At 44.6% G+C, this 13881-nt stretch overlaps 1 protein-coding gene across 3 annotated transcripts in view; it reads right to left on the bottom strand.

Annotated features, from left to right (window-relative positions):
* CRTAC1 (cartilage acidic protein 1) overlaps positions 1-13881 on the bottom strand; it is a 135126-nt gene that overhangs the window by 106483 nt on the left and 14762 nt on the right. For all 3 annotated transcript variants that reach the window (XM_059169258.1, XM_059169259.1, XM_059169257.1), the window contains exon 2: positions 10042-10241. In XM_059169258.1, the coding sequence (XP_059025241.1) occupies positions 10042-10241 (200 nt within the window). The remainder of the gene's footprint in view (positions 1-10041; positions 10242-13881) is intronic.

Raw genomic sequence — 13881 nt, 5'->3', positions numbered from 1 at the left:
TTGACTGGCTGTTCCATTGGGTCCTATGATTAGAATTGTTCTTCAAAGGAGAGAGATTGTCCATCACAAAAGAAGGCATGAAGGTGGTATGGAGGTCCAAAGAGAAGATTCCTGTCCTATTCTGTGTGTTGAGTCCACCAATGCAGTATTGTTCTCAAGGATACCTCCCCACCAGGGAGAATCCTCATAAGCCTGTTTATCTTCTTAGTGCCCATTCATGACCAGCATACAGAATGGCTACAGCACTAGGGCATGTTAAAACACACTGGGTACTTGTCCACGACTTCATATGCTGTAATTCTACTCTATAAACAACACGGAAAGAGGGCTGCTTAGGGGGGGAAGGAGATCCTTTTTGATGTACACAGTCACACATTTCCTTGGTTGGCATAGCCAACCACTGGTGACCTTAGATGATACCATCTAAACTGGAAATGACTTTGATTTCGACTCCCCCTGCTCCTCCAGAGAGACACAGTCCAGGGGTCTGGCCTGACTACCCAAGTGCCTGTGGCTTACTGTATGTGCTTCTCTCCCCATACATACACATCCCTATCCCTCTCCATCCCACACCCAAATCTCCCACGCTGTAGAGCTCTTTCTATTTTGTAAGAAGTGATCTCAAGCATCTTTGAACAGGTAATAGGGAGAACTTCTTCAGTACTATTCCCTTTAGCTGCATATACCCTCCCTAGTCCTGTTAGTAATAGAAAAGCAAGCTTTGGAGATTCCAAATTATTGACAACTCCAGACTTCTGATTCCATCCATATGAGAGACTGCTGAAGAACTCTACCACTAAAAATAAAAAGTAGGTTCCAGAAAAAAATATATAAAAAAATATATATTTTTAACGTATCACTGGGCTCACGAACATAAGGAAAATCTCCAAGAACCACCCTACTCCACAGAAAAGGAGTTGAATCTAGATCTGGCACTGATGGGCCTAAACAAATGGGAATAAGGAGCTCAGAGCACTGTGAAGGGTATTACTAGCTCTTGACCTGGCAGCATAGTGGGGACACTGAACTTTAGAATCCTACATTAATCCAGGACCCTTGGAGAGAGTTAGTGTTCCCGATTAAGGACACTGCCTTTAGATAAGTATATCAACAACAATAACAATTATAAGTGGGAGGGTTTTCAAAGGGCAAAGTTGGCATCCTGTATGTACGCCAGGAAGAGGTGCTTGCGAGTTAAAGCAGACTGAAGTCCTTGTAATGTTATAGAAGGGTGTTAAGATAATTTGAGAGTTTGTGAAAAATGTATCATAAAATTTCAAAGGAAGCCACTAAAAGAACAGAAAAAGAGGATAAAAGTCCCAAATCAATTAGAGGCAAAAAAATGGGATTTAGAAAACAAGTATCTCCCTCCTTCCTGCCCCCCCAAAAGCTGCTCAATTAATCAATTTTTTAAAAAGCAAAATGGAGGAGCTCCTGGGTGGCGTAGTCAGTTGAACGTCTGACTCTCAGTTTCGGCTCAGGTCATGATCTCAGGGTCATGAGATCGAACCTAGTGTTGGGCTCCGCACTCAGTCCAGAGTCGGCTTAAGACTCTCTCTCAATCTCTCTCTTCCCCCTCTAAAAATAAATACATCATTTTTTTTAAGGCAAGAAAGAAAAAGAAGCATTAAATACATGAAAATTGAGCAAGTAAGAGAAACAAGTTCAAAGATATTAATGTTCCCATTAAATGGAAGGGACTAAACTCATCAGTAAGAGAGCAGACATGGTCAAACAGTTAAGAAAGAAATGTAAACTGTACATGCTGCCTACAAGAAACACGTATAAAACACAAGGATTTTGGAAAGTTCAAAGTAAAAGGATGAAAAGAGATATTCTTGGCAAACAATAACAAAAAGAAAGATAGAATAGTTATAGTAACGTTAGGCCAAGAGCATAATTAGGGATAGATGGGGTCACTATATAATACTGGCTTCATTTACCAGGAAAACACAAGAAGTCTAAGATTGGGTGTGGTCATCGTTCCCCAATGTATACAAATATTAAATCATTGTGTTGTAAACCCAAAAGTAATGCTATATGTCCATCACATCTCAATAATAAAGAAGTCAAAACTGCACCTAATAAAATAGACTCAAGACACAGCAACACAGAGTCCCATGGAGAAAGGGACTACCACACCAGGGTGTTTCAAACCAAGCCTCTGCTACTAACAGGCAGAGAAACATCAATAAAGATTATGATTTGAACACAGATAAAACACTGAATTTCGTTAGCATATGCAGAATAATAGTTCATCTTTCACCGTCTCTATGACTAGCAGCAGATCCCTGGGCCTCCGTTTCCTTATCTGCAAAATGAGACACTACCTACAGTGCTCTCGCCAAAGCTACGGCGTCCTCTAAGACTCACCGTTATTGCAGTATTTCTAGGAAAGGAAAGTCTTCTAATTAGTGCAAGCAGCCTGTTGTAGGTCACATCCCAATTTTAGTGATGTTAAAATGAAAAAAATGTGACCGAGGCTCTGTTAGATACCACACATCTTACAAACCACTGTGGTGGTTTAAGATGCGATGACGTCAGCAAACTACAGGGGGCGTGCTGCTCGCTCTGCTCCTTCAGAACTGACAGTAAATGAGGGGAGACCAGGACAGAAATCCAAAGTGGGTTATGCTTTAGCTTTTCACATCCTTGCATGTTTTCCTATAGGTATCTGCTCCTCAAAACGAACTACTTCTTCAGAGGGGAGATGAAGTCCTAACCATAGCCTTCTTGGAAGGAAGTGACTCACCAGGTCGGGAGCACTGGGGAGATGGAGTGGGGAGAGCCATGAGAGGGAGGCAGGGGTCAGATACCGCCTCCCCTGCAGCAGAAGTGATGCTGGGAGTGGGAAAGGCAAAGAGAAGCTGTGAGGCTTGTTTGGGGGAGGGGGTGAGGAGTGGGGAAAGAGAGGGAAGGGGAAGGCCTGCTGCTGTAGGAGTGTAAGCATGGTGACGGTGGGCTTCACCAGCAGTCTGCCCTGTGCCTGCTACTTCAGGAGGCTGGGGTGGGACAAGGAAGGCCTTCTGTCCAGCCCACCACTTAGAGAATTGGGGAGAAGACAGACTTCAAGGAAGGTGACTGGAGACGGGGCCTACATCCACTTTCTGAATGGATGAAAAACTCAGACTACTAAAAGTAGCTTTGCCTTTTTCAGCAGAGGCAATTTTAGGGTCTTGATTATATTACTATTTTGGAATGGCTTTTTATAAATATTCTTCACTATGTGAAAATCAGTTTTTTGTTAAAATGCTTAAAAAAAAAGAAATTAATTTTGAAACAAACAAACAACAGAATCCAAGGAAGCCTAAAGCTGTCTTCAACCTGGAGAGGACATTGATCCCTGGTTAAACAGACCCTCGTGCTACCTGTCCTTCTAAATGCCCCCTCCAAGGCCTTGGTGATTCTCACCTGGGAGTGCTCTCCACCCTGTCTGACTTCTGGAATGTTCGCATCTCTCCAGGGTACGGGCTGCTCATAACCTCACCCTGTTTCAGTTTGTTGTCTCACCAATGACAATGAGATCTTTAAAAGCCCAGAGTCCCTCTCCCCACCTCCAACCATCTAAGGCACGGAGTGTCAAACAGTGAATTAAGGTGGCTGGTCACTAAGGAACAAACTGTGTTTTAGGGATTCTTCCCCAAACCGCACATATTCCTCACATGAGGGATTGTCATTGGTTAAAAATAATACTTCCGTGGAAGGTACACTTCCTTTATTCTTTTAAGTAATATGCTTGTATGTATTTATTTTAAGTCTATGAAATTATTAAAATAATACTATTAAAATTCTCTGAGGTAATGACCATCCTCTCTCTGAAAAATCACACCAAGAATCTGACGTCCTAGTTTCCTTTTGCTGCTGTAACAACTCACCACAGACTGAGCAGCATAACCTGATACAAACTGATTATCTTATACTTCAGTCTGTTAGAATTCCGTCATTGGTTTGTGCTCAAATCAAAGTGTTGGCATGACTGTGTTCCCTTCTAGAAGCTCTAGGGGTAGATCTACTTTCTTACCTTCTCCAGCTTCTAGAGCCCACCCATATGCCTTGACCTGTGACCCTCCCTCCATCCTCAAAGTCAGGAATGGTGAATCTAGGTCCTTCTCACCTCATATCACTGTGACCTCCTCTTCTGCTTCCCTTTTTCTAGTTTAAGGACCCTGTGATTCCATTGGGCCCACTCAGATAATCTGGGATCATCTCACTATCTTAAGGTCCTTAACTTAATCCCACCTGCACAGTCATGTTCATTGGCTGTGGGCATTGCAACCGGATATCTTTTGAAGGCCTTTATTCTGCCTACTACACCTTCTGTCCCCTCAGTCTGGTGGGGCATAGAGGGTGTCGCAACGGTTAACCATGAAGGGGCTTCAGAACCTTGGGCTGTCAGGAGAGCCTGTGAGCAGGCATGCAGGGTGGAATTTCTGGCAACTGCCTCTGGGAGAAGGAGTTCAGACGCAGCAATGAGACATCTCTGGAAAACCCGCCGCTAGTGCACAGCTAGTAACCTTTTTAGAAAAATTTTAAGAAAGTGTTTACAAGCCCCCATTCCTGCTCTGGCTCATGTCTCATTAGTATTCCAGATCAGGGGCAGTCCATGCTTACCCACAGCAGAGAAGCTGGCACCCCACAATAATTTCACCATGACGCCGACGACAATGACTCTCAGGGTGAGGAGTGAACCATTTAAGAAATATATTTTGTCGATGAGACTTTAGAGGAAGTCCTCTTAGCAGTTGGAATCAGAAAGTATTGAAGTTCCTCAGTCTGGTTTCTAACAGCGGCAGCTCCTTTTGTAGACACAGAATAGGCTTTGTCCTCCTTGGGACTATAAGATCTATACTGATCAGGTTCAGGCCCCGTGGTCTATGCGGCTGGACCCATATTAGGGGCTTGAAGAGCTGGCTGGATTCAGTCATCCCCAAGCTTACCTTTTATTTCTAGACTCTGAATAAACAAAAAGATGGAGATTGGAAACAATTTGGTCATGTTTACTAAGATCCAGAATGTAAGGCATTCCCAGCGTCTCCATAGCTTGGTATCTATCCCAGAAAAATATTTGCATATGTGGGTAAGGAGGTGCGCGGTTCAGCATTGTTTGCCATGGTCACAGATGAGGGACAGCTTAAATGTCACTCAAGGGGTGACAAAACAAATGTGGTACATCCACACTAAACAATTAAAAAAAAAAGGCTAGGTCTATATATATATATATGAACAATATACATACTATACAGTGAAAAAAAGTGAGTTTTGGAATAATATGTATCAGTTTGATTCTTCCAAAAATTATATATTTGCATGTAACACAGAAAGTTCTAGAACTACAAACACCGAACTGAAAACAATTGTTATTCTGGGAGAGGACTGGGGTGTGCTTGAAGGAGGTTTGGGGGGTTGATAAAGATGGATTTTTTACTTTCAATTATTGTGCAAATTTTTTTATGATAAAACACATATGAGTGTGATCACATTGTGAGATCTATTTTAAATTAAAAGAGAAAGGTAAACGGAACTGAATGAACTAATCTAACATTTTGAAGTTGTCAAAACTGATGGTCAAATCTATTAAAATGTTTTACAAAGCAACAATTAGCACAGGAAGTTCCAAACTATTTTTCCTATTTTGTTAAAAGTGTGTATGTGTATGTATGTACATATAGACTTATACGGACTACATATACCTACATATATTTACATGGATGCTACATCTACCTACCTATTATCTACCTATATACACTATATGTATCTATATATGCTTATAATAAAATGCATAAATCCTGCTTTGGTTAAACCATAGATAAATATCTCATTCTTTATCATTGTTCTTATTATTTATAGTGGCAAACATATCTCCTATATGATTATGATTAATCTGGTAATTGAATACAGTTTGCCTTTTAAATAATTCAATTAACTTTAGTAAATTAGAAAAGTTTTCTGACATAGTTGCAAAATTAAGGACAACATGAAACACTGTTTTACGGTATGAGCAACCCTTTAAATAAAACCCTTCCAAGTGTGAAGAATGCGTTAAGGTTTTAGCAAATGAACGCTCTGTGCAGAAAAACTGATCTAAATTGTGATTTAAACTTTACAACCACCACAGTCTTTCCATTTGAGCAAAACTTCTGTTGGAAACTGAAAGTGGGGGTGGTGGTGGCTATCTCAGACCTCTGGGGATATCCCAGGAAACAAAAGCTGCTCTGAAGGAATTGTGCAAGATTGACTCCAACAGGAATTCCTTTCTAGACTACAGGAGACTGCAGATTGGGTGTTCAGTTCCACCGAGAAAAGGGGAAGCTACTGAGCTTTTTATTTACCCAGAGAACCAGTCCTGAAGACCCTCCATGGTCTGTGGGTGCGCGGATGTCTCGGGGATGATCAAATCCTCCCCTCGACCCCTACAGGGAGGAGACTGTATGCAGGACCACAATCGTGCACCTGCCGGTCAACAGATCAGCCCTCCATATGCGGAGGCACTCGCCCAGCTGTGGCGGAGGAGCAGAGCCAGCCCATTCCCTCCCCCATCCCCGCAGAACAAAGGGCGGTCATTTTCTGCTCCTCCCAGAGTCAGATGCACGCACACGCCTTCCATCACAATTAACTCAAGAAACTGAAACACAACACAAACTCACCCGCAACATGCTCAAAATCAATGCCATCAATACCCAGAACGAGGATACCAAAAAAGCAAAAACAAAACAAACCTATTCAAAGAGTAAATACTCAAAGCAACAGGGCTCAAGTCAGACACACTACAAGGTCAATACATCTAAGACAAGTTCAAGTATGCGGCGCCTTATACAGTGAAGAGCTGGTCATTATCCCACGGGTCCCAAAGGTAAATGCCCTCAGGAACCAGCTAATGGGAAAGTCTATAAGATAATACAGAGTGGGCCTGCCATGAGCTGGACCGCAGGTGCCCCGGGGAAAGGGATTCGCATTCAATTTTTACAAATTTCAACTCTTGCAGCATGATTCTTAAACAGAGTCTACAATCAAACAGCGACGGAAGTGGAGTTAAAATATGGGTATAGAGTAGATGACATAGAACAAGAGTCACAGCCAGAAACGTGGCCAAGTCTACAGAGAATACAATGCAGAGCAGTGATCCTAGCTGTCATTATTTAAAAGAATGGTGACCACTAGGTATATACCTTTAAATGCAATGGCAAAGCGAAAGTTAAAAGAAATGGCTTATTAAACTCTAATATGAGGGATTCAGATTTGTCAAATAGATTCTTGACATAAGTAATTGAGCTAGATTACAAAAAGATTGCATACATTCTCTTGGAAGGCTTTAAATAAATGAAGCTTCTAAGAGCTATAGGTGTGGCCTTATTGGAAGGCAAAGGGGTGGGCCAAATGACCTCCCAAGGTCCTGATTTAAATATGTCTATACAGTCAACCCTTGGTTATCCAGCCCAAAGAAGAAGACAGTGACAAATCATCCTAAGCTCAAGATAATAGAAAGTTATATTTGCCTTTGGAACGTATTTTGGTACTTAAATTAGAACGTGTCTTTCTGACGCTCTGAGAATTCACAATGCTTCACAACAGCCGCACAGAAGGCATGACCTGGAGCTGGGAGACTGCCCAATTTCGCCATCCTGTCCTCCACGCAAGCCTTCTCCTCTGCTGGGAGCCGGCAATATCATCTTGCTGAAGAACACTCGGCACTCCAAACTTTCCCAGACAGGGCCTGCCTGGCTCAACCCTTCCCTGGGAGGTGAGAGAAGGCTCTTTCCCTGCTCTCTGGCTGACGCAGGATGAGGACCACAAAGTGCCGCAGGTCCCGTGGTCGGCAGCAAGCTAGCCCGGATTTATCTCTGTAAGGTGACTGCAAAGGATGGTCTAGTCTCCCTACCACTGAAGACACAGAAGTAAACTTCTTGAGTTCCTTGGAAGAGACAGAGGGAGGGACTTCATGGAAAAGGAAGATGAAATGAATGCCAAGCCGAGTGCTTGGAAAGAAAGAACCTGCATACTCGGGAGATGGAGCAGCAACTGTGCATGTCCAAGGATGGGTGTGATGGAGAGCTGCACCTGAAGCCCATGTTCAAGGGGAAGGGCCAGTGTGGTAACCGCACTAAGCTGTGGAGGGCTCAGGGTGTGGGAAGGATGGTTACCCCACCATCCTCTGTCCTCTGTCAACTAACAGGAGGCAGGACCAGCTAGGACATTTCAGACAGCCTCAAGGTCCTGGAAGAAGAGGCTCAGGGCTCTGGGAGGCAGCATTTGATGAGGTGGGCTGCTTCAGAGAGATGCCAGACTGTCACAGCACTGAGCAACTGAGCATGGACAAGCTGCTCCAGTCACCTTGGGCAGCAAGGGTCATCACAACCCCTTCTGATGTTCCTTCTTCTGTCACACTCATTTCTTTAGTTTTTCCTCCAGACCCAGGACTGTGCTAATTTCAATGGGGCTATTTAATTTAAATGAAAAAAAAAAATTCAGTTCCTCAGTCAGAGTAGCCCCATTTCAAGTGCTCATCCGCCCCCTGTGGCTAGTGGACACCGTACGGGACAGCCCCGACAGAGAACATCTACATCATCACAGAAGGTTCCACTGGACAGGGCACTTATCCCGACTTCTAGAAGGTCTAGAATCGTGTACCTTCTACTCTTCACAGGATAGAAGAAATGAATAAATGGAAGAAGAAGCGTGCTTTACAAAGTATCTTTCCTATGCACCATCACGACTGATGCTCACCCCGTCCAGCGTAGTAGGTGGGGGTAAACTTCAATATGCCCATTTTACAAGTGAGACAAGTAGGCCCCACAGAGCTAAGGAACTCGCACAAAGTTTGCAACTGTTGGGGGGGGGTGTGGTTAGGATTAACACCAGGTCTTCCAGTTCCAAGGTCAGTGCTTTCCACTGTTTCATGCAACTGCTACAAGCGATGCCACCTAACAGTGACTTTGTTTCACACTGTCATACAAGCTCGGCCTCCCAGAATGAAGAGGACAGGCCCTTGTGATTTTCTGGATTGACTGATTTTTGAAGTGATAACAAAACTTGGCACAACTGCAGTTTAGTAGCTCTAGTAGGGAGCCCTGGGGTTCAAATCCTGACCCACCCATGTCCCATTTAATTGATGAGGGCTGATCGCTTCCCACCCGGTTTCCTTTTCTTGTGTATATACTTCACAGTGTTGTTAGGAGGCAGGGGAAGGCAGGAAGACAGGGACTTCATGGAAAAGGAGATGAAATGAATGCCAAGTGCTTGGAAAGAAAGAACCTGCATACTCGGGAGATGCAGCGGCAACTGTGCAGGAAGACAGGGCCGGGGAAAGGCTCAGCATGGTGCCTGGCAACGAGGGCTCCAGAAATAACACTTATTGATGGTTTCTGGCAGAACTAACAGCACACTGGCACATGCAACACCTTTCCTGTTTCTACAGATGATCTATCGGAATCTCAGCGAGGAAAGGACTAATTCAAGGTCCTACGACTAGAAAGCTCTAGATCTACGGCATGAACTCAAGCTATCTGGACTCCGAATCCTATGCTTTTCTTACGACATGGTGTTGCTTCTCAGGAAAGAAGGGAGCAGTGGACACCAAGGCATGCTTTAGAGAAAGTTTAGCTGTCCTGAATTTCCATCTTTTGCCCTTCTTTGAAAGGGATGATTATTGTCTTCCGAGTTTTACAGGAAGTGCTGTGCAAAGGCCACTTTGAGCAGGACTTCTAGCATAATCGTCTCCTGTAAGCCCTTCCTATGTAGAGCTTCTACAATCCCACTTCTAAGTTAGTGTTACTTGTATGGCAAGGAGACTTAAAAACACAAAGAGCATGTCTTGAAGCAGAGCACTCAAATTCCCTCCCTGAAAAACCATTCAGCCTCCATCGTCTCACTGCCGTAGCAAAAGGCAAGGACATGGCCTTCCAGAGGCCCAGCAGAGCCCAGCCCAGACCTAGGAAGGAGACTACGTATTGTTGCAAACCACTGGCTTTTGGTATTTTTTATTCAGCCTCATCACAGCAAAACCTGACTAATAGATCCATCAGACTCAGGGTGGGAGTCGCTTACCCTGCCACAACGATCTCAAAATCTCCATCATGGTCCACATCGGTGACTGCCACACCATAGTTGAGCTGGGTGGGATTGCTGTCATAGTCAGGGGGCAGGACCGTGCTGGTGACTGCAGTGAACATGGGTTCAGCACGCTGAGACCCCTCGGTTGGGGGCAGAAACCGCAGCAGCAGCAGGAACAGTAACATCCTGAACACCTGCAACCAGAAGTTACAAATGTTACTGAAAGACCTCCTAACCAAGCAGCCTGGAGTAGGAGCACGAGTACCGCCTCTCCCCATCCCTCCAGCCCTCATTCCTGGAGGACTTGGCCATTACTGAGGCTGCCACTTTTCCATAACATCTGCCCTGACCAGCATGTTTAAAACCACAGCCTGCTGGGGCACCTGGGTGACTCAGTGGGTTAAAGCGTCTGCCTTAGGCTCAGGTCGTGATCCCAGGGTCTTGGGATCAAGTCCTGCATCTGGGTCTCTGCTCACCTGGGACCCTGATTCTCCCCCACCCTCTCTCTCTCTCTGCATGCCTCTCTGCCTACTTGTGATCTCTGTCTGTCAAGTAAATAAAACAAAAACAAAAACAAAAACCTACAGCCTGCCTGCATCCCACCCGATCACCCTTTCCCTGCTCGGCTTCTTCTTTTTCTATCACTGTAAATCTACTTATTCACTATGCTTCCTGTTGTTTGTCTCCCTCTGCTAGAAGGTAAGCTCCACCAGGGCAAGGATTGATGGGTTTTGCTTTCTCAGGCACATCAAGCCAAGGACAGAGTCTGGTACAGAACAGGCACTTATCACACAGTTGTTGAGGGAAGGAAGGGTTGAATATAAATACATTGGCATCTCCCATACTCCAAAAGAAAAATTGGGAGAGTGAAGAAGATAACCAGCCTCAGTCCCTAGTGGGAGTGAGACTCCCATGGGTATCCCGGTCTAAAACAATAGAGGCAGTGAAGGATTTTCCTTCTATGGGACACATCCCAGAGGTAGCCTGGAGGGAATCTGGGAACTGGTAGGTTCCTCTGGCCAGGGTCCCTCCCCAGGGTGGCTGGCCATCATCTCCAGATCAGAAAGCAGGCAGTTAGGGAACGTATTCCAGCAGGATCTGGCGGTGGCCCATCATTCACTTGGAGAAATTAAACCATTGTGTGCGTGTTTTATTATAAATTAATTATGTATAATCCGTTGTATAATTCATTATTATATCTCTAACATAACTCAGGGTGTTGCCGAGCAGCCTGGGGCCATGGGAGCTGGTGGCCGGAACCCAGGAGACTGATGAGAATGGCCAAGGAGGTGGAAGGACCCCGCCCTGCCCCTGTGGGAGCTACAGATGGCCCACCCAGAGACTCTAACTGCAGGCCTGGAGGCCGAACTCCAGAATATTCTAAAGGCTCTGCTGGAACAAGTCCCAGGAACGCTGCTGCGCAGGTCCAGTCCTGCAGGCAAAGTGGTGCCTTCCTGCCTTCAGAAGGCAGCAGACCCCTTCTTGATGGAATTCTTCCCGCTGGCATGCCAGTGCGTCTGGCAGCTGAGAGCAAGGCTGAGTGAGGCTGATGTCTTAATGAACAGAAGATGCAAAGACTGACTCTCCATATGGAGACAGACGCTCCTGCCAACAAGGGAGCTTGCCTCCGTTCAGGACCCAGAAACCCAAATGGAGGGCTGGGAGCTGCCTTCACAGTCGGACACGAGTCAGAAGCCTCCCTAATGCCTTGCTGGTGAAGCTGGCGTGAGACCCAGGAGCAACGCGCCCACCGCAGGACAGAAACTAACCTCGGCAAGCCTTCCTGGGAAGGAGGCTTTTGCACCGTGTTCATGAGACACATGTTGGGTGTTGCACTAGCAGAGTGAGGTCAAGCCTAAATTACTGAAATGTCTGAACAAGACCATATCTTCTGGGCTGTCTAATCACTAAAGGCAAACACATCACTCTGAGAGTTAAGCAACTCGGCAGGAAGTTTGGTTGGATAAAGGAAACTTATAATTGGATTAATAAGCAGCTGGTGGTCAAATGAGAAGCTAAAGAGTATTTAATAACCAGCGGAGACATGCTGAAATGTAGGGTGGAGCTGAAGGTCACTGGTCTTTTCAAGGTATTTCTACCTCTATTGTAAGGACAGCAAATGAGTTTCAACTTGAGAGCCAGATCCAATTGATTGGCAGTGGATTGAAAGAGTACTGTGATCAGATTATAAGGTTTGCAACGGACAGAGAAAAGGAAAGTGACATTGGGTGTAACTTCTAGAAGCTACTTAGTCCCTCCGGCATCATACCTGTGATCTGGATCACTGACACCAGGGAGGGAGGTCCCATTGGGGTAATATGCGCAACCTTCTGTTTAGGTAATATCAGAATTCTGGAATAGGTTTCAGAAGCACCTCACTACTGAAAAAATACTGTATAATAACTATTTTTTCTTAGAATGCCCACTTAATCAGGAAGCCTCAGTGTTCTTTACAAGAGATTCATAACTTATAAAAGTGAACATCTGCTAAAAATTTTCTAATGAAGGTCATGAGGGGCAAGAACCATGATGCAGCCTGTTGATTTTTACCTTTTCTGTAAAAAGGTGAACTTAAAAAAAAAAAAAAAGATTATTTATTTATTTATTTGAAAGAAGGAGACAGAGAGAACATGAGCATGAGTATGGGGAGAGGGGCAGAGGGAAAGAGAGAAGCAGATTCCCTTCTGGGCAAGGAGCCCAACACAGGGCTCAATCCCAGGACCCCAGGACCATGATCTGAGCTGAAGGCAGATGTATAACAGACTGAACCACCCAGGCTCCCCGCAAAGATGAACTTTTAATTAGGGGAGCCATATGAAAGAGGTAGCTACTCTGTGTTAACCATTTCCAGAAAAATAACCTAAAGCAAGATTAAAAAGAAGTAATAAATTTATGGGCTGATCTCCATTCAGCTTGGTGACCTTGAACAAGTCACAGCCTTGGTGGGTCCCAGCGTCTCTAAAATGAGAGTTTGGGACAGACATTAAGCATCCTTTCCAGCTCTAAAATTCTACAATGAATTAAAGGATTTTTTGTTTTGTTTTGTTTTTTTAAGAAGCAGACCTTCAGCAGTTTTTCTCCTCAGTGCCTTCTATAAACTTCAGACCAACTTGTGTGATTTTCCTCTATGAGCACATTAAACCTATTTTGAACAAAACAGCTTTTCGGCAGGGTTCTGCAGTAGTTCCCCCACAGAGGCCACGGCCAGAGAGGAATCAGCCATCATCATTGTGGAATCAAAATCACTCCACATGGGCAGATCAGTGGATGGCACCCCCAATGGGGCAGGGGCCAAGGGATACAGGGAGAACATGCACTTCACATGTTATTCTTCTGCTATGTCAAGGGCACTCCTTGCACCCACCTGGGCTGTTCTGAACCAGCTGTGAGTTAGAGGGGAAGCTGTGAGCCTGTCTTTGTGGCAGATCGGGGAACAATTATGGTAAAGAAACTCAGGAAAAGATCTGGAAAATATCCACCTTGTACTCTCAGGGCTCATGTGAAAGAAATCACGGAAGGGCTTCTCTGTACCTTGACTACTTAGGCTGGTTCCCAGACCAGGAGCCTCAAAACCAGCTAGGAGTTTGTTAACAAGCAGGATCTTGGGCCCCACCCCAGACCTAATAAATAAGAATATGCATTTTAATAAGACTTCAGGTGATGTGAATGCACATTAAAGTTTGAGAAACACTGCTCAGCTGGAGCTATACACTGGAATCACTTGGGGAGTTTTTTCTTTTTTTAAATACTGTTGTCTGACAATGATTTCTTGGATATGACACCAAAAGCACACAACAAAAGAAAATATAGACAAAAAGGATTATCTCAAAATTT

This window comes from Mustela lutreola, chromosome 4 (genome assembly GCF_030435805.1).
Source record: "Mustela lutreola isolate mMusLut2 chromosome 4, mMusLut2.pri, whole genome shotgun sequence".
Classification (NCBI taxonomy): domain Eukaryota; kingdom Metazoa; phylum Chordata; class Mammalia; order Carnivora; family Mustelidae; genus Mustela; species Mustela lutreola.
The sequence above is the reverse complement of the archived record's forward strand: the minus strand, read 5'-3'. Positions and strand labels throughout refer to the sequence as shown.